Source organism: Schistocerca nitens, chromosome 6 (assembly GCF_023898315.1).
Source record: "Schistocerca nitens isolate TAMUIC-IGC-003100 chromosome 6, iqSchNite1.1, whole genome shotgun sequence".
In the NCBI taxonomy this organism is placed as follows: Eukaryota; Metazoa; Arthropoda; class Insecta; order Orthoptera; family Acrididae; genus Schistocerca; species Schistocerca nitens.
This window is the reverse complement of record NC_064619.1, coordinates 356,891,075-356,912,300: the sequence shown is the minus strand read 5'-3', so window position 1 is coordinate 356,912,300 and position 21,226 is coordinate 356,891,075. Positions and strand designations below refer to the sequence as shown.

Below are 21,226 nucleotides of genomic sequence, written 5' to 3'. Positions count from 1 at the left end.
CATGACGGTGGTAGTTGTAGGATGCTTCACACATAGATCTTTTCATCGACGCACGAATCTCTATAAACTATCTTCTGTCGTCATTTGCGCATTCTCTTTTGAACCGAGTGAACAACAGCCTTTGGTCCCTCAGCGTTTTCCGGATATCGTTGTTCAACCATGGTGCGTCTTTTCCTATTTAGTCAAAAAAATCGTTAAAATGGCTCTGATCACTATGGGACTTAACATCTGAGGTCATCAGTCCCCTAGAACTTAGAACTACTTAAACCTAACTAACCTAAGGACATCACACACAACCATGACCGAGGCAGGATTGAACCTGCGACCGTAGCAATCGTGCGATTCCGGACTGAAACGCCTAGAACCGCTCGGCCACCACGGCCGGCCTCCTGTTTATCCACTTGCTGTGCACAAAGTGCTGCAGACCACAATTTATAGTATCTTTAAACTTTGTCCATACTTCCTCCTTATCCATCACACTGGAGATGAATGAAACCAATTCATTGTCTAAGTGAGATGCTGTTTCTAGCAGAAATGTACTCCCAGGCTTCTTGACTGATTTACTAACTTTCGTAACCATACACACTATGACGGCACCATGATTACTAATCCCTGTATCTATACTGACGCTACCGATAAGGTTAGGCCTGTTTCTAGCTAGAAGGTATAAAATATTTCCATTGCATGTGGGCTGTCGAACTAGCTGCTCAAGTGAGTTTTCGGAAACGTGTTCAGAAGTACTTCGCAAGATTGTCTGTACATATCCCCTTGAATGAATCCGTGGACGTCGCAATCTAAACTCGGTACCTTAAAGTGGACTCCAACAAATACTGCATGACCTGGCTATTTACGCGGTTTCAGTGACTCTAAAATTGTCACTTTGGAATCTGGTGACCGGTAAAGCATCTGGCAATTAACTTGTTTCCACATCGACCTACTGTACGCGACCAGTTAACTCCACAGTCACAATCATTCGAGATGAGCTGGCATGGTCACTCGGGACTGTACATCTCGTTGTCCACTACAGGAAGTTGTTCAATGCAACGGCGTACTTGGATATTCATGTCAGTGGTCTCTTGAACGCTGTATGCCGTCAACGTTTGACTGGAGTAATCTGTATCTTTTGTAGCGTGATCATCAGATCTCATCTCTACGTAGCCATTTCATAACTTTTGGCTGTAGTAGTGTATTATATGCCAACACAACGTCAAGAGCATGCGACTGGTCGAATTTCAGCTTTCTGTCTGTATGTACAAAAATTAATACCTATATCTGTGAGAAAGAGGCAGTATTTTATGTACCTTACCTTTGTAGTACATATTTTGAGACTACCAGTCGTTAAACATATGTAGAGAGTTGTAAGCGTAGGCTTCCGCGGCCTTTGTCACTGTCAACAAAATTCTTCAGGGCTGTTGAGCGCATTGGCAATTATAAAAATGTCCAACGTCTATGCCACTGTTCCAAGTGGACTTCCTCACTGCTTTGTACTAGGCTGACTGCTGAATGAGAGAGACCTTAGATCTTACACAGTAACGGAGAAAGCTGTTTACGTAATTTGATATGAGACCTGAAACTAGGAGTAGGGGCGTTAGACATTCCTTATTGGTCTTTATATATCTGCTAGACATTGGTGGATAAAGACGTGCTTAGACTACTTCTTGCTGTTGATGGAAAAAGGCGAATTTGAAACGGGCGGTAGCTGTAACGTACCGCTGTGTACTTGTTGCAAATGGTTCAAATGGCTCTGAGCACTATGGGACTCAACATCTGAGGTCATCAGTCCCTTAGAACTTAGAACTACTTAAACCTCACTAACCTAAGGACATCACACACATCCATGCCGGAGGCGCCGGTCCAGACTGAAGCGCCTAGAACCGCTCGGCCACTCCGGCCGGCACCTGTTGCACGATGCGGGCTGCGGCGTGCCTGCGCTCTGCGTATAATACGACCACTGCGGTCTGCCAGGCGCCTGTGAGTTGCTTTGCATCCTGTGTCCTGCCACAGCACTGACACTGCTGACAGCAAGAACGCCGGAAGCCTATCTATACCCGTCCTCTCCACACATGCTGGCGGGTCACTCGCTATTTCTGTAACCTTTCCAATCTTCCTCCCCAATGTAAATGGTTATTTCGCCAGTACGCGGGGTTAATCGACTATTATCTCTTTATCGCATTCATCCTAGCGTTCCGCCACCGCTGACCTGGTGTGTGGTAGTAGATGGATATATCGTTCATGTTCTGCAATTAGTGTGCTGATCGGACGCCCCATCTCGCCTGCATACACCAGTCCACATTTGCAACCGATTCCTTAGACTCATGTAGTGTCCAGCTTGTCGGCCGCACTTTTCGTGAGCCAAGCGTATCTTTTATTTTGATATTGCTCCGAAAGAATGGCTTGATGCCGTCTCGGCGGAGAATTTTGCCCACACGTTCAGTGACCCCGTATACGTAGAGTAATATCTATGTTCCGAGCTTCCTTCTGCTCCTCTTTTTTCCCTTAATCCTTCGACGGCACAGTTTAGTCTGTCATATTCTTACCACACCATTGGCTACAAAAATGGATATGAGGTTCCGTAGTTCGTGTCACCTCTGATCCTGTGGGCCCTCCACGTTAGAGTGTGAAGGGTAAACTTCTTGTGCCTAGGGAGAAGGTTGGAGGAGGCATGGGGGTAACTGCACGTGCTGATGGTTTTTCTGTGTACCCTGTGGCCAATTTATATACTGACAATGCGGTAAACACCCCAGAATTTTATGGACAGTGACAGTAGCAGTGTAAGCCTACGGTTACATTTAAGTATCCTGTATGAGCAGGAAGTATACAGAGACATCATGCAGCTTGAATCGCTGCGGTTGAAAAGAGGTAATCTCTGAATGATCTTGTCTTCTTGAAGAGATGTAGGAACACCAATGTAGTGCCAAAATTCTTACAGTTGGCGTCCCATATAAAACCGAACAAGGCTAAGAAGATCAGTTTATAAGACTTTGCTGAGAGAGTGTATCCGGTACATTCGTATTAGCCTCGACAACAACAACAGGAAACAGTGTGACCTGCACCTCCTCCTGATAACAACGTTGGAGATGGAAGACTGGGGAAGGTAGACAGGTTAACCTCTTAACTCGCCACAAGATCGAACGACAATATCGATGACCGTCAGATGACGAAGTTCGCCAAACTACAGCCGATATCGAAAGAAGAAGAACCAGTGTTGAACACGAGACGTATTGTGGTCAAGCTCTCCAGCCACACCTTAAGCGAAGCAGTCAAACAAATTCTAGCTAGGGGATGAATTTCACAATCGTACCACAACGAAAGAGAGTGGTACAGGATCTGCTGGGACTTCGGTACATCATCTAGCACAAGCGCAGGCGGAGAAGGTCCGACAAGAACCGGTACGACTTTTGAGTTATGCAAAGCCAGCCAAACAATACATTAGCAGGGAGGAGCGCCAAGCTCTTTCTGAACTGAAGGAGAACATTCACTTAGTAGTCATACAAGTGGACAAGGGCAACGCAACCGTGGTATTGGACCCAACACACTACAACAAACGAATGGAGAATCATCTCAGAGTACCTATTCACAGGAAACGTAAGTATGATTCGACGGCCAAGATAATCTAATCGACACAAGCACTGCTGAAGAAAACTAGAACGAACTCCGACACGGCCTAAACACCCTTCCCGCAAGTTCCTAGGCATATATGGGTACCGAAGGTCCACAAAGACGATTTTTCTTTAAAGCCCATTGTGAACAATATTAATTCAAAGACCTACAAACTAACAAAAGAACTGGCACAGAAGCTTCGACAACTAATGAGGCGGCCGAGCGGTTCTAGGCGCTTCAGTCTGGAACCGCGCGACAGCTACGGTCGCAGGCTCGAATCCTGCCTCGGGCATGGATGTGTGTGATGTCCTTAGGTTAGTTAGGTTTAAGTAGTTCTAAGTTCTAGGGGACTGATGACCTCAGATGTTAATTCCCATAGCGCTCAGAGCCATTTGAACCATTTTTGAACTAATGAGGCCACACAGATTCGTAAGTCATGGACTCCACCCATTTTGTGACACTTTTAAAACAAACGTGTGTCTTAGCTATGGATCTGGTGGTTAGTTTTGACATGAAGTCTCTATTTACGAAGTGCTAGTGTCAGACACGATCGCCTTACAGGAACGTGTGGTGCCTGATATCTGCGAACGACCACTTATTTCAGGTGGAAAGAGGAATTTTATGAACAGACGGCCGGTGTAGGTATGGGTTCCTATTTCTCGCCTATTACAGGGGACATATTCATGGAAGCATTTGAAGAAACAGCTCTCCAGTCGCCTCTATTACGTTGGTGACACGTTCGACATCTGGCCACATGGAAAAAGTCATCAGCACGAGCATTTCTCGCACCATCATCCTACGCAGTAAACTCAGCACTTTACACTTTACCAGGAGGACCTATAGGATCAGCGACGACGAAAGCCTGAAGGCGGAACAACGAAACCTCAGACACATTTTTGTAGTCAATGGGTATGACAATATTATGATAGATGTAACTGTTGCGTCAAAGGATGAAGACAACAGGGAAGAGCAGAACGGAGCACAGAGCATAGCGCTATTACCATACATACAACGGGTCACCGAACGTGTGGTCAAAATTCTCCGCCGACCAGGCCTCAAGCCAGTCTTTCGGAGCAATAACAAAATAAACTATCTTCTAGGCTCAACGACAGATGCGGCTGACAAGCTAGACAGCACATGAGTCTAAGGAATCGGTTGCAAATGTGGACTGGTGTGTGTGTAGGCGAGACGGGGCTGCCGATCAGCACACGAATTGCAGAGCATGAACGATGTATCCGTCTGGGAAAACACACCAGGTCAAGGGGGGCGGAATACCAGGATTATTGCGATAAAGAGATAATATTCCGTGAACCCCGCATACTGGCGAAACAGCCATTTACATTGAGGAGGAATATTAGAGAGGCGATAGAAATACCCAAGCGATCGCCAGTATGGACATGTGTAAGCCACCGGCGTCCTGGGTGCCAGCACAGACAGCGCTACAGGAGAACATCGCACGCAAAGCAACTCACACAGGCGCGCGGGAGACCGCGGTGGTCGTACGTACACAGAGCGCTGGCACGCCGCAGCTTGCGCCTGGCAACAAATAGACAGCGCTACGTCATAGCTACGGCCCGTTTCTAATTCGCCTGTTTCTACCAATGGCAATAGACCATAAAATGTCAGTGAAAGATGTCTTTATGCAGCAATGACAAGGAATAATATAAGGACCAATAAGGAACGCCTACCCCTCCTCCTATACTCAGGTACCCTACCAAACTATGTAAACAGATTCCTCCGCTACTATATAGGATCTAAAATCTCTCTCACTCAGCAGCCAGCTCACCAGCTCTGCACAAATCCCTGAGGAAGGCCACTTGCAGTAGTGGCCAACACGTTGGACAATTATATATATTGACAACGAGGTCAACAGATCAGAAGAATGTTACTGACGTTATTGCTATTAGATGTAAGCCATCTACACCTGTAAGAAGTTTTAAAGTATTTTCTGACCACTTGACTTATCTTAAAATTTTCTATTTAGTACCCTCTGCGATTTATCTAATTTTGACCCAAAATATTCTCTTCGATATTACACCCACGTGCCTCTCGCAGATATACCTCTGATTCATGCACTGAATTTAGCGTATGAGATCCTCACCAGGGACACAAGTGGATTTCGAAACATGTTCGATCCAACGCCAGGTGTCATTGTAGGCAAGCATGTAAGAAGATGTTAAAACTATCCATCAGAGTAGACGACATCGGTTTTTACCTGAGTGATGCGTTCCTTCTAATATGGCAGTAATACTATTTTCTCTATACTAAGGCAGATGTCTGGAACTATCTGGTCTGAAGCCATACCGCCTATTGTATTCGAAAAACAATTCTTAACTAACACGTGCATCGCATGGATACATTCTTCCTCTCATAGAGTATTTTAATTTGCGGTACTTCACAAAATACGAAAGAAAGAATTTAACGTTAACGGCTGACACTGATTGATCTGTTACCTAGTAGTTCTTGACCTCTTGGCATAAAGCCAGGCATAGCCCGTGCATAACCGCTGAAGTCGGCAAGCCTTAATTACCAGCTGCAGACGCAGCACGATAAGCGTTCAATATTTCCCGAATTAGGTTCGGAAGAAATTACAAGAACCTTTAAACCAGGGTTCATTGCAAAAATGAATGAGAGGGTCGAAAAATAGGAACGCTGGTAATTGAATGTTCCTGTTATCTTAACGGATGGGTAATACAGGTAACACTCTCTGTCTCTCTGTATAACTCTCTGTATAGTGTGTGTGTTTGGGGGGGGGGGGGGACGAAGAGGGAGGGAAGGTAGGGTGGGGCTGGGGAAATGTGGTACCACGTAAGACATAGACCTAGAAAACAATAAGCAGGGGAACGGAAAGACCCGCTAATGTCTGAAGTGGAAGAGATGTGCAGGAAACAAACTATAGTGGAGATCCTGCTATGATGTTGTTTCTGCAAATAATCAACGCGAACAGTGATCTTAGCAAATTTAAGCACTTTGCAGGTGGCGACTTTTAGGAGGCGTGGCAGATGGATAGTGTGTTAGGAGGCATTCTCCCAGTTTGCCACTTGCCGGCGCCTCAGGGAAGAGGAGGTGGTTGTAACATGTGTACGCTGGTGGGCGCAGTAAAACAAGAGTGACTTTACATCATTTATTTCTGTAAATTCATCTCTCCTTTTAGCGATGCTGCCGCGGTCCTCTACCGCAGCAGCTTGTCCGGGTGCGCCGCGAGCGCCCGGAGGCTACTGGGGAGGTTAATGCTGCATCTCCACCCTCCGCACTCAAACAAGGTGGCGCGTGCGTATGTGGCTTACACACGCTGGCCTAAGAGATCCTCGATCCCCTCCTAACTGTGGCTCAGCGCTGATTTCTGAGCCGCGATGACGGCTGTTGTGCGGTCGAGAAGTGTGCCGACCCTGGCCAGCCGTGCAGGTAGGTCCTGTGGCTCCGCTGAAGTGTCAGGAACGCTGTTGTCCTGGCCCAAGTGGACACGGAAGACCCCCAGGCCTTCCCATCTGCGTTGGGAGCCGTCAGCAGCGCCGAACTCGAGACTGGTGCTTACGGAGAGGAAGACATCTCTCCGGTGGCTGTTGGCGGTGTTGAGTACGAGCATGAAATCAACAACAAACTTACACAGAGCGTTAATACCGTGTCAGAGAATCGAGTATGCGCGTCCTGTACCCCATCGAACCTTCTGTCCAACTGCCTCCTGAACTCAAATGCTGCAGTATTTATAGCGTGAAATATCGACTGGTGTTCGCCCAACGTCACTTGTAATGACCGCATAGGCTTTCCTAATACTAATTTATCAGAGATTCATATCGAGCCCCATTTGGTTAACACATTTGTTATACCAACAATATTCAATACGCCTTCTTGCATTAGCGATGTGGGTTCTTACTACACGTAACAAGGTGACGTGATACTTCTCAATCGTAATGCTTTACTAAGCTTCTGCTGATGCTAGCTACCAATTTCGCGCAAAGCTCTGATGTCCTGTTTTCCGCCGAACGTGCTAACGTGATGAATGGCTACCGTTTCGTTTCGCACTTGCTGACACTACCGCTAGGAACACAAAGTGAAAGAGGCCTCGCAGTTATGAAATTCTGCGGCCAGCTGCCTGATACAGGGTTGGTACATAATAATTTGCTTACCGAATCGAGGATATTACCTTTTGAGACACATCAAAAGAAGTTTTGCATCACCCCGGTTCCCAGAACTCCTGAAGATATTGACTGCGGGTATTGTATCACAGACACAGTCCCTTTGACTGTTCAGAGATGTCACTAAACCCACCCAAAGATGTAAACAAACATGCATGAGCAGCGCCTATTCTGCTTGTAGCACAATGTACAATAGAGGAGTCTGATGTCTGCCTTGCCTTACCCGACCCAAGTATCTGACGCTACAGCTTCCGACTAGAATATGAGCTAGTACTGTTCATCAAATTGACTACTTATCGCCACATCAATATCAAACGGATTCCAAGAACTGTTGCTTTTCTATACGAATAAGTTGTTTCCATCGCCAACTTCTAGCCTCAAATTTATCTAAAAAAAAAAAAAAACGAACCACAATAACAAAATACTTTATCATTGCTCACCCACCAGTTCCTAGTATATTTGTCTTATCTCCGACAGTCTCCTTGAAGGAAGTAAATGCAGCCTATTTATAATGTCTTGAGCTTCTTTCGGGGAGAGGCTATTATGGTCTCACTATATTCAGTTACCAGCGTTTCCAGTTTTCGACGCTCATTCTCCTAAGTGTCTCATTTATTTTTGTAATGATCCCTGGTTTGACGGTTCTTGTAATTTCTTCCAAGCCTAGTTCGGGAAATACTGAGCACTTATCGTCCTGCTTCTGCAGCTGGTAATTAAGGCTCGCCGACTTCAACAGTTATGCACAGGCTACGTCTGGCTTTATGTGAACGAGAATATCATGATTACGTAGAAGGGAACGAGATAAATTCATTAACTATTCAGAACATGAGAACTTTAGCCGTGAAAATTCAGTGATTATTCCATTGTAGATAACTGTATATTGTTTAAAGTGGAAAGCAGAGATCAAAAGTTATAAATATCTCATTAGAACTGATGAATAGGATAATATAGCCCTTCGAAACACATCTAAACAAGGTGTACAGAATATAATGAAACGGTTTAAACAATCTGCTATGTGCGCTGAATATCAGTGTGCTTTTTTAACAGTACTTCTTTTCAAATGATTAGATATAGATATCCATTCACGAAACACTAGAAGTTATGTGAGCACAAAAGAAAGCCGCATGGGCTTACTGAAAGAAAGTGCATTTAGATTAAATTTGTAAGCAACAAAATCTGTAATATATGCGGATTCTACAAGAAATATAAATGGTGGTAGGAGGTTGGAGGGAAGTGCTATGACTTAAGTTCTTGGATGCTTGGACAATACCACTGAGTCGGAGAACAAGTTACCCACTGCAGAGTCTCCAAGTGGCATTGCTTTGTTCAAGTCAGTGACGCTATTCTGTGGGATAAACGAATGTTATATAAATGGACATCCACGAATTACGCAAGTGACAGGCGTGCTGAAATGATTTTTCATCCAATAAGCACATACAGCAAAATTTGTGAAAGCTGAAGCTGGTCACATGTGACTGCATAAACTTTATACTACAGATTGCTGTATGACAATGCGTACAGAACTGCACAGAAGTTTGACTGAGAATTCAGTAAGGAGTGAAACCTCCACAAGCAAAAACCTAAGCTTTTGTGTCTTGGCACGGAATAAAGTAGAATCTGAATAGGATGTGAAGAATCGTCTACATGGTTTGTATGCTGATCTATACGGACAGAGACTGCTAGAAAACTATGACGCACAAAGCGTCCGCAATCAAATGCTAGCCGGCCGGGGTGGCCGAGCGGTTCTAGGCGCTTCAGTCTGGAACCGCGCGACCTCTACGGTCGCAGGTTCGAATCCTGCCTCCGGCATGGATGTGTGTGATGTCCTTTGGTTAGTTAGGTTTAAGTAGTTCTAAGTTCTAGCGGACTGATGACCTCAGATGTTAAGTCCGATAGTGCTCTGAGCCATTTGAACCAATAAAATGCTAGGCAAACCTCAAACGTAGGTATAGGTCATGAAGGCAATGAGGAAACTACGTCTCCTTATCTGGAAGATGACTGCACAGCTGAAATGTGGGATATGAAAGTGGGACGTGTAGTTCCGTGAGTGGAGGTGCAGTACGTCATGCTCTAAAGCCTTCTATGAATTGCAGAAGCTATTGGAATTGTCCTCAATTCATCATGGCTTGAAATGACATTCATCCAATGACGCCAAAAATCGCTTATTGTCGTTTGTCCTTCTAGGCTGTTAAGCAATGCAGACTCCTAACGGCAGTGGCATCACTGCACGACAGACTGAAGTGAGACTCGTCGTCAAACATTACATTTCACCATTCCGTACGCCAGCTCCAGATCTTTGTTCATTGCAATCTCAGAAATTTGTGGTTTTTACGTAGTGTAAGCCGCAGTAACGGTGTAAAGCAATTATCTTAGGTCCACGCTACTCAACGTGCTCCTGGATCGAACCATGGTGGTCAACGAAGACATACCGTATGCAGCGAGAAGGCAGTGATCCCACAGTGTTGTCATATTGAGACCTTCAGTACTTGAAGCCTTCTGAGGTCAAAGCACGCTGCTGGCACTTAGTATCACGTTGTTCTTTCAAAATGGTTCAAATAGCTCTAAGCACTATGGGACTTAACATCTGAGGTCATCAGTCCCCTGGACTTAGAACTACTTAAACCTAACTAACCTAAGAACGTGAAACACATCCATGCCCGATGCAGGATTCTAACCTGCGACCGTAGCAGCAGCGCGGTCCCGGACTGAGGCGCCTAGAACCGCTCGACCACAACGGCCGGCTTTGCTCTTTCGTTTAAGGGCTTTATAACCACAGAGAGTGGTGTAACACCTTGCCGCTGAAACAAGACGGAGCGCAACTTGACGTCATCTCTATGTAATCTTAATTCCTTTTTGATAGCACACTGTTAGGAATATCCACGGAACTGGGATTCATTCATGTCATACTTCTTGCGTGTCTGATATTTCATGAACTTTAGTGTATTTACTACAATGCAACGGTACAAGAACTGAAAATAATTCCTTAATAAAAACTGTTTTTGTTAATGATAGAGGCCTGTAAACTTGAAATGGGTTGAATTATGACTCCGAATCATCTTACTGGTTGTGAAACAGGGCAGATGTTTTATTCTCTAAATAATCGTACTTTTATGAGCAGGTGCTAGAGTATAGATTATTGTTAGAAATTCCATGTCCTTTCATGCCTAGTTTCTTTTCTGATTGCTACTATTTGTTATACTGAAAAGATTGCAATGAAACCCTATTGCTTATACCCATGTGTATTTAAACAAAAATCTTTTGATCTTGATATGAGCTAGTCATTGATATGGTCCGACAGCTTTTAAATTCAAGAATCTGTAACAATAAACTCATCCTGATATTAATATAAAGCAGATTAGGGAGGCCTACTCACGGGGAGTCATGAAGATGTATTCCATATTTGTAACCAAATGAAAGGCATTTTGGTTTGTGCGATACCCCTTTCGCTTCTTTTATTTGTGAAGTATCTTCTATGGCTTCTAATACATGTCAGTTTTATGTATTGGTAATTAAGACGAATAGTAGCTGCAAATGTATTACTACGTTACATTTTTTTCTTTTTATCAACATGCTTTTAGCTGTGAAACAAGTTTTGTGAGCTTAAATTACCATTTAGCGTCACTTATGATTTATGAATTTATATATCAATGTGTGTCGTCCTTGAGTGGTATTTAGTTGGTCGGCAGGCTCTATATAGTCTATTTTCGGCATTTTTTCGAACAGTTTTATTTGAACTCTTTCCATTTTTCACTGTATAATTGATAATGTGTTTTACGGTGTGTAGTGTTGATAAATGTTGATTTCTGATTTTCATTCGTCTTTTGTTTGTCTTGTGGCGTCTTTATCTCGTTTGATATTTGTTTCTTTGCTAAGTGTGTGCGTGCCTTATTATGTGTGTTATTCTATCCGTGGTAGCCTTTTGTGTATGTGTATGTGTGTGTGTGTGTGTGTGTGTGTGTGTGTGTGTGTGTGTGTGTGTGTGAGTTTGTGTGTGTGACAGAGAGAGAGAGAGAGAGAGAGAGAGAGAGAGAGAGACAGAGAGTTATTTGGACATATATCACTTTGTTTACTGGAAGAGCTCCTTGCATGTGAAAGTTTCCCTGTCTTGTTAGGAGTTTTCCGTTGCAGTTGTTCACTCAAATTATTTTCGTATCCTCTTTCATGTTAGGTAGATCATATTAATGAGTTATTAGATATTCATCAAAGGCGAAATGGCTAATTTCATTCTTCCATCTTCTTATAGTGTTCTTTACATCTAGTTTTTTTTTTTAAATTTCTGCCAGTCATTCCCAGGTATGCTGATTTACGTTCTTGACATTCTGGTTCTTATGTTCCTGCTGGTTTGTTTGCAGGTGTTTGAAAATGTGATTGGAGTGTATTTCTTCTCCTGTAAGCAAGGCGTAATGATTATTTATTCAATGTGGTGTAAAAAAGTAAAAAATGGACAATCATGCACGAAAGAACATGCTTTCACACATGACATCACACGCACAAACATAAATCAAAGTGGATATAGATACCTCAACACAAACAAAAGACGAACGGTAAATACACAACGATTGTTCGCAACACTGTATACTGTAAAAACGCACAATAAACATAAAATATAAACTGGAAGTGAAATGTACAAGTAAGTGTGTTCAAACAAAGCAGAAAATCGGCCATCTGTAGAAATCAGGCCCACTAAATATGATTCCAGGGCGACACAAATCGATTATTAATACTAGTAATCGTAAGCAAAACCAAAGAGTAATTTCAGCTCACGAAACTCGTCCGCTAAAAATTACTTCTCACCTAAAAATAAGATAATAACAAAAATGTAATGGGGTAACATACACTATGTGATCAAAAGTATCCGGATACCTCCATCGGTTCTGCTGGAATTCAGTATAGTGTTGGTCCACCCCAGCCTTGATGACAGCTTCCACTCTCGCAGACATACATTCAATCAGGTGCTGGAACGTTTCTTGGGGAATGGCAGCCTATTCTTCACGGAATGCTGCACTGAGGAGAGGTATTGATGTCGGTCTGTGAGGCCTGGCACGAAGTCGACGTTCCAAAACATCCCAAAGATGTTTTGTGGGATTCAGGTCAGGACTCTGTGCAGGTCAGTCCATTACAGGGATGATATTGTCAAATCGAGTATAGATTTAAGTGTCAGGAAGTCGTTTCTGAAAGTATTTGTATGGAGTGTAGCCATGTATGGAAGTGAAACATGGACGATAACCAGTTTGGACAAGAAGAGAATAGATGCTTTTGAAATGTGGTGCTATAGAAGAATGCTGAAGATAAGGTGGGTAGATCACGTAACTAATGAGGAGGTATTGAATAGGATTGGGGAGAAGAGAAGTTTGTGGCACAACTTGACTAGAAGAAGGGATCGGTTGGTAGGACATGTTTTGAGGCATCAAGGAATCACAAATTTAGCATTGGAGGGCAGCGTGGAGGGTAAAAATCGTAGAGGGAGACCAAGAGATGAATACACTAAGCAGATTCAGAAGGATATAGGTTGCAGTAGGTACTGGGAGATGAAGAAGCTTGCACAGGATAGAGTAGCATGGAGAGCTGCATCAAACCAGTCTCAGGACTGAAGACCACAACAACAACAACAACAACAACAAGTACGCCACCAAATTGGTTCAAATGGCTCTAAGCACTATGTGACTTAACATATGAGGTCATCAATCCCCGAGACTTTGAACTATTTGAATCTAACTATCCTAAGGACATCACACATATCTATGCCTGGGTTCCCGGGTTCGATTCCCGGCGGGGTCAGGGATTTTCTCTGCCTTGTGATGACTGGGTGTTGTGTGCTGTCCTTAGGTTAGTTAGGTTTAAGTAGTTCTAAGTTCTAGGGGACTGATGGCCATAGATGTTAAGACCCATAGTGCTCAGAGCCATTTGAACCATTTGAACACATCCATGCCCGAGGCAGGATTCCAACCTACGACCGTAGCAGCAGCGCGGTTCCGGACTGAAGCGCCTAGAGCTCTGCCACAGTGGCCGGCCTACTCCACCATATGCCGTGCATTATGAACAGGTACTCGATCGGGTTGAAAGATGCTATTGCCATCCCGGAATTGCTCTTCAACAATAGGAAGTGAGAAGGTACTTAAAACATCATTGTAGGCCTGCGCGGTGCTAGTGACACGCAAAACAACAAGGGGTGCAAGCCCCCTCCATGAAAAACACGACCACACCCTGCCACCACCGCCTCCGAATTTTACTGTTGGCACTACACACGCTGGCAGATGACGTTAACCGGGCATTCGCCATATCGACAAGCTGCCATCGGACCACCACATCGTGTATCGTAATTTGTCACTCCACACAACGTTTTTACACTGTTCAATCGTCCAATATTTATGCTCCTTACATCAAGCAAGGCGCCGTTAGGCATTTACCGGTGCGATGTGTGGCTTATGAGCAGCCGCTCGACCATGAAATCCAAGTTTTCTCACCTCTCTCCTAACTGTCACAGTACTTGCAGTGGATCCTGATGCAGTTTGGAATTCCTGTGTGATGGTTTTGATAGCTGTCTGCCTATTACACATTACAATCCTCTTCAACGGTCGGCGGTCTCCGTCAGTCAACAGACGAGGTCGGCCTGTACGCTTTTGTGCTGTACGTGTCCCTTCACGTTTCCATTTCACTATTTCATCGGAAACAGTGGACCTAGGGATGTTTAGGAGTGTGAAAATCTCGCGTACAGACAGATGACACAAGTGTCACCCAATCACCTGACGAAGTTCCAATTCCGTGACTTTCGCGGAGCACCACATCCTGCTCTCTCACGATGTCTAATGACTACTGAAGTCGCTGATATGGAGTACCTGGCAGTAGGTGGCAGCTCAATGCTCCTAATACGAAAAACGTGCTTCTGCTGGTGTCCGGATACTTTTGATCACATTATGTATATGGAATTCTAGACATCGCTATTATCATATTAAAAACATACATGTGTTACAGGTCACTGAAGATGTTTTCAAGTAAAAGAAACGAAACGCTTATGCCACAAAACATACTGCTTTTCGTTCGAGTTTGAAGACGGAATGTATCCTCATGAATATAGAAGCAACTACGGAACGACGCTTGTTGCAATGAGAATAGGTCGTTATTCAAATATGACAAAAATTGTATCTTAAAATGTTCTGCGCTGTTGTAAGAGACGAGGTACAGATGTTTTAGGAACATGTTATTTCGTCTTTTGACGCTAATATTTGTGTGTGATTGGGGGGGGGGGGGGCGCTGTGTGTGTGTAAGTATCATCATCTTAAAAGTAAGATGAAAGGGCCCCATAGAACGTAGGGTTATCTCCTCCCGTTCTGAGAAAATAGAATCACAGACGAGAGTTACAGAAAAGTGTTAACTGTCGTCACTGAAGACGCCAATATTAGCTCCTTGTTATTCCCCCATCAAACGTGTTTTAAGAGGAACATTACAGACGTTGTGGTAAGGACGTTCTTGAAGGAAAACCATAGGCAAATACAGACACTGTTTTTAACAGTTTCACGGGGGCTGCTACGTATCTGAAATAGCCTTGAGGAGGGTAACTGCGGATATCCTAAAGAAAAGGATTTTTCTGTGTTTCATTGTAGAATTCATTTGTATCACATATTGAAAAATGCTATATATTCCTTAAAACATGTTGCAAACTATGTCAATGGAACTCTTCTGTGCGTCAGAAGGGCGCATCGGGTTTGTTACAAAGCCACGTGCTGGTTCTCTACAAGGTTATTGTTGGCGAGGTTATGTTAAACACTGAAGTCGGACGTAGAAATGACGTCAAAGAATACAATAACCTGTCTGAGTTTTCAGTTCGTGAGCAAAATAGTTGAGGAATGAGCAATGAATAGAATTTACCAACATAGTTGCAAAGTGCTTTGTAACTAGAGGGCCCCCTTTTGAGTGTGATGCTCATATTTAAAGGCAACAAAACTGTACAATAACTATGCTGTTGTACTGTCACTAAAGTCATTCTTATTCCTCAAAGCCTTCAACAGCTGCTTCTCTGAAACAGCTAAGAAAATATCTCTGATCTGTCACATTTTTTCCATTTCGGGATAGTCAACATTATTTGTTGAAACTAAAGTATATAGTTGCTTACTCCCGAAAGGTTAATTGGTGACAAACCTATGTAATGCATGTTCCATAGAGAACATGTTATAGTAGTTGTTGAGGACCATTACAGAAATAACGGGAAGTCACTCAGTGACGAGAATGTGAATAAGATGCGTAGAATTTAACTGTCGAGAGAAGTACCTTGACCACATTTTGTCATCAGTCTTTTTCTTCATTAAGATTAGTGTTTTCATAAATGTATGCCTAAGGTACTGGTACGACGTCAAGTCTAGTTCCGCTTTATGATAAAAATGTAACACTGTATTAAGGCGTGTAGTGAATAGAGGTTCTGTCGGGCTTGCTGTGACTCTACATACCTCTCAGCACAACTGAGAACTTTGTATTGTAATTAATATTAGATCAGTAGGCCTACTGAAAAAGTGATGCCCAATTATGTGTTCGCTAGTGACATTAAAATCCTCAGTACTATCCTAAGTTGATGCTAGAGACAGTTTTGGTAATCATAATACTAGATTGCGTGCATAATTCCCAATTTTCGAGTGAATAAAGCGCTTAAACCTTTAAAAATTATTTGAATGCCACAAGGAAAGGTGATTCCTGTTCTTTTATTTTTTTTTTGAAAAAAAAAGAAACGAAAAAAACGAGAAACTGAATATGCACTATCGTCTTTTTTCAGTGTCAGCCAAACTTCCGTTTTATTTAGCTCTAGAGTTTACAACCTATAATCATGAGCTCTATTAAAAATTTAGGAAACCATATGTATTTTAGAAGGAACTGAGTGTGATCATCTTTAAATTAATAACACAAATTACGAATTCATGTTTTTTTTCGAATACAACAAACTCAATGTTTGCAAAACTATACATGAGGTTTCACAGTCTTTAAATGGATGAATTCGTATTGGTTGTGGTTCATGATACTGCCCAGTTGCCGCAATATTTTCCGACGTCAGTTCTAAGTAACATCGAAAGGATTCTTTCCACACGTTAGCAACAGTTTATTACTTCGTCCTTCTGCGTAGTAGCGAATGTGACCTCCATGTCTGAATGACACGGCGCCTTTCTATGGTTAATTATAATGAAGTACTTCACATGGTAATAATACTGTACTCCAGCACTCTCTTCGTAATTAATGTATATAATGCAGATATAAGCAAGCAAGTGTAGAGCCAGATGTCAGGTGCCATGAAAGCAGTGAATGGAGATTAGTTTTCGCGAAAGAATAAGAGAAAGTAGGGAAAACAAATTTAAAAGTACTCTTCAGTGTTTTATTAGCGACATAATGGGCTCATAGATTACGTTTCAAATTTATCATATTTCTTGTGGGGTCTTCCTGAAAACCCACTAAGGCATTCTTAAATATTTCGCGATTTTAATAAAGCCCTGCTATTAGAAACAGTTATACAGTCACATGGAGTAATCTAGCTATTAACATCACGCTTCGGAAAAGCCACGGTCACACTGAGATATATTGCTGTGTTGTACACCACAACACTGCAGTTAGAGCCGAGCGAATATAGCGATTGTGTAGTCTGAAATTTGGAATCGACTGGTGCTTGTAAATGAGGATATTGCAGAGACGCGGCTGGTCGAGCTGCTACGCCCTTGGCGCGCCCGCTTACCATGGCTGGGAGTTCTCGTGGCTGCCGACAGCATGTGCGTGTCTGCGCAGGGGACGTATGTGTACCTGGTGCCCGGTGCCTGATGCAGAGTCCGGCAGACTGCAGCAGCCGCTGCAGCTGCTGGCCCAGGCGGCCCGCCCGCTCGGCAGGCGATCACGTGACCCGGCCAGGGGGACGGCGTGCCGCCAGGCACTGTCTAACAGCCACCGCTTCACTTAATTCTGCCGGGGCGGTGTTCTTGGTGTCTGCCTCTGAAGGGGAAGAAATGCTCACAGATACTGCTGCTGCAGTCACCGTGTTTTATACAAAATGCAGCCGAGTATGTGAGGCCAATGTCTCCTCCGTCGGGGACGTAGCGGCTGGTAAACGGCTACTTGCGAGTTGCGCCACATTACGTAACGAAAATTAACTCCGATTCCAGCAAGCATGGGCCATTTTCTCCTAAAGCTCCCAGCCAGATCTCCGCATCTGCCAATCCCTTTTTTGCACATGAAACTGTAGGCGAATATGCCGTTGATATATTTACGTTGAGCTGTAATCTTGGTGGTCAGATAACAACCGCTCTACCATGAGACCATTCCCTTGTATTGTTTGTAACAGTGGAAAGATTATAATATGGTTGCTGTTAAAAAAAATTGTTGATAACACAGTGTAGTATTTCGAGTTTTTGCTTTTTTCTTTCAAGAACATTTATTTTTACTCATAGCAATTTCACTTTCGTATGATTTATAATTACCAGTGAGCTCAAACCTATTGCAGTTAATCTGAATAATATAATACACACTTTTAATACTCTGAGCACGTGTAACACCCACTAGTCACGTCCTTCCACAAAACGTTGCCATATTAAGAACAAACAAAAACAAACAAAGCCGAATATGAAACAAATTTACCAATAGAATTAAAAGAACACTGAAAAATATATTAATACGCTCAAATCACTATTTATTTATTAAATATAGCACAGTACATAATCGACTCTAAAACGTAGAGTAATGGAAATCAATAAAAAGGCATAAATATTTCTAGAAAAGTTAACGTTGTCGGGTGGAATAGTTGTTCACAGTGTATATGCAGTAGCATGAGACCCAGTACACTTAAAAACGCAGTAAAATGGTATCATATTCGATTTCTGTAGTGGAGTGTATAAGACATCAACGATTTAGGTAGTAGAGGATGAACTTGGTGCCGGTCGGGGTGGCCGAGCCGTTCTAGGCGCTACAGTCTGGAATCGTGCGACCGCTACGGTCGCAGGTTCGAATCCTGCCTCGGGTATGGATGTGTGTGATGTCCTTACGTTAGTTAGGTTTAAGTAGTTCTAAGTTCTAGGGGACTGAAGACCTCAGAAGTTAAGGCCCATAGTGCTCAGAGCCATTTGAACCATTTTTGATGAACTTGGTATAAAGGCAGTCTATTCTGTGCGTCGTTACTGTGTGTGTATAAGAACCTTTTCAGCAGAAAGAAAACGGACACCACTAGTGACAGTGCATATTGCGCACTCAAACCAAGACTGTGACACTGCCACCCAAAACAGTTACCATGTGATGAAAAACAAAAAATCGGTGCGTAGAAGTATAACTTTCTAACAAATCTTTGTTTTGTTGCACTATGTGTTTAAAAAATTGTGTGAGCGTTTCAGATTGCCAATTTCCAAAGATTGGTAAATTTAAAAGTTGGTTATTGACTCCAAGCCTTGTTGTCTCAGACCAGAATGCTGCAAGGAATGCGCTATGAAATTCTTAAATTGAAAAACAGTGTCGTGCAATCGGTCTCGCTCTCGTTGCTGTTTCTCTCTCCAAACAATTGCAAATAAATTCTAATTGGTGTGTGATTTGCCAAGTAGGTGGTTATGAAAAAGTGAACTGGTGGATGTAGTCTAACGGATGTATGTTGTTTGTTCCAGTTCGAAAAACTTCAAATTTTCTAACTGATAAAAAGTGTTTGTAGTTAAAGCTGTTTTGTATCTGCATATCGTAAGAAGTTTGTCTATTGGAGTAGTGAGAATGTTCGTCTGTTTGTACAAAGTTTCTTTCTCTTTGAAAAGTCTCTAATCGTCAAATAGTCAAGTAGCTGAACACTTCAAGTACAGCGTTTTATAACTTGATCGTATTGGGCGCACTTCATGAACTGAATGGAAAATGTGGCCAAACTAGAAAATTATCTCAGGCATCGGAACGTTTACTTTCGCGCAAAGCTAAAGGGTCAAAAACCTTTGTTCTAATCAGCTTGTTGCTGATTTACATTTGCCAGTAAATGCCATATGTATACGACGAATTTGGTCAAATGTCAAATACCTTCATTCAAGAAACGAGTGCAAAAATCTGCTCTAACACCCAAACATACAAAGGCTAGATTGGAGTTCGCTTAAAACGTATGCCATGGAGTGATATTTTCACTCTGCAGCGGAGTGTGCACTGATATGAAACTTCCTAGCAGATTAAAACTGTGTGCCCGACCGAGACTCGAACAGTTTTAATATGCCATGGACCTGAGAAACAGATAAAGTGATCTTCTGTGGCGAGAAGAAGTTTAATTTAGATGGTCTGGAAAATTTTCAATGTTATTGACATGATTTGCGAGCGGAGCAGCAAGTAAGAATGAGCAGAAACTTCTGTGGCTGAAGTGTTATGATCTGAGAATCCTTCTTGCAATAAAGGTTGATAAGGGACCGTAGATAATTTAATTGGCTTTTCTCTAGGATTTAGATGTCGTGAATGCGTAAGCGCCTTTGGACTGTTCGAAATTATAAGCCGACACTGTCATCAGAGATGCTGTGTCGGCTGGAGGCCTGCTTGGATCATCTCTGTGTTGATAGATGCCAGGGAGATGATGCGCACCGTTAATCGTGAGATGTGGAGACACAGCTGTCCGCAGTGGTGTGTCATAAGTAGTGGTACGGCGTTGGCCGAGTAGTACCGTTGCAGTTGTATACTGACGGAGTGCAACACATTGATTTAATGATTAATTATTTGAGACGAGGAGTGAGGATGAAGCATTTTGAGAAGAATATTTTATTATGATTATTTTGATGAGTAACAGAGAGGATTTAATTTGAAGTAATTGATTTTAGATTTTGTATTTTATTGCGTCAGCTTGTAGTTACGTATTTTTGTTTGAGGCATCCAAAGAGTTGGGTATACAAAAACATAAGCAGCCATTCATAATTTTCAATTTCAATTTGGGGGTAGGAACGACACTGAATAATTAACGTCATTATTATGAGTTGCATTTTTGGGAAGATTTCACTTGATGTTAGAGGCTAGTTACGTTTATCCACTCAAGAAATCTTAATTTTCCTTGTCTATTAATGTGAAGCAAGGACAGAGATAATTTTTCAATACAGAATTTTTCTAATCAAATTAGTAATTACATTTGATTTTATAATTGATCCTAAGTCATTGTCCTCACACAAAGTCCAAGCCAAAATGAGCTATCATTATTACTTATTCAAATTTGTTATGAACCAAGTGTGCTTTGCCTTTTTTTTAAAACGAGGGTGCATTGTACCAGGCCATCTCAGTAGTTAGTTCCATCTCAGCAACTGTGACGAGCTTTCAAGACAAGAGCAGTGTCACAGTGTTTTTATTGTGCAACAGGAAAGCCAAAATTAAAGAATAAGAAAAGGGAACACTGAGTTTTTCCAGGGCCAGTTTCTCATTTTAAAAAAATCAATATTCAAAGTGTTGAATTCGGACGTTATTCTTGCAATTACGAATGTTAAAACAAACAGGAAACCAGATAGGCACGTTCAAATTACTTTCTCCGGTCAGACTGCGCAACACATTCT

General features: G+C 42.7%; 1 protein-coding gene across 1 annotated transcript in view; it reads right to left on the bottom strand.

Moving 5' to 3' along the window:
• Positions 1-17,499, bottom strand: part of LOC126262488 (zinc finger protein 384-like) — a 463,059-nt gene extending 445,560 nt beyond the window's left edge. The window contains exon 1 of the mRNA XM_049959153.1: positions 17,440-17,499. Within this exon, the coding sequence (XP_049815110.1) occupies positions 17,440-17,473 (34 nt within the window). The 5' untranslated portion in view covers positions 17,474-17,499. The remainder of the gene's footprint in view (positions 1-17,439) is intronic.
• Positions 17,500-21,226: the final 3,727 nt, after the last annotated feature.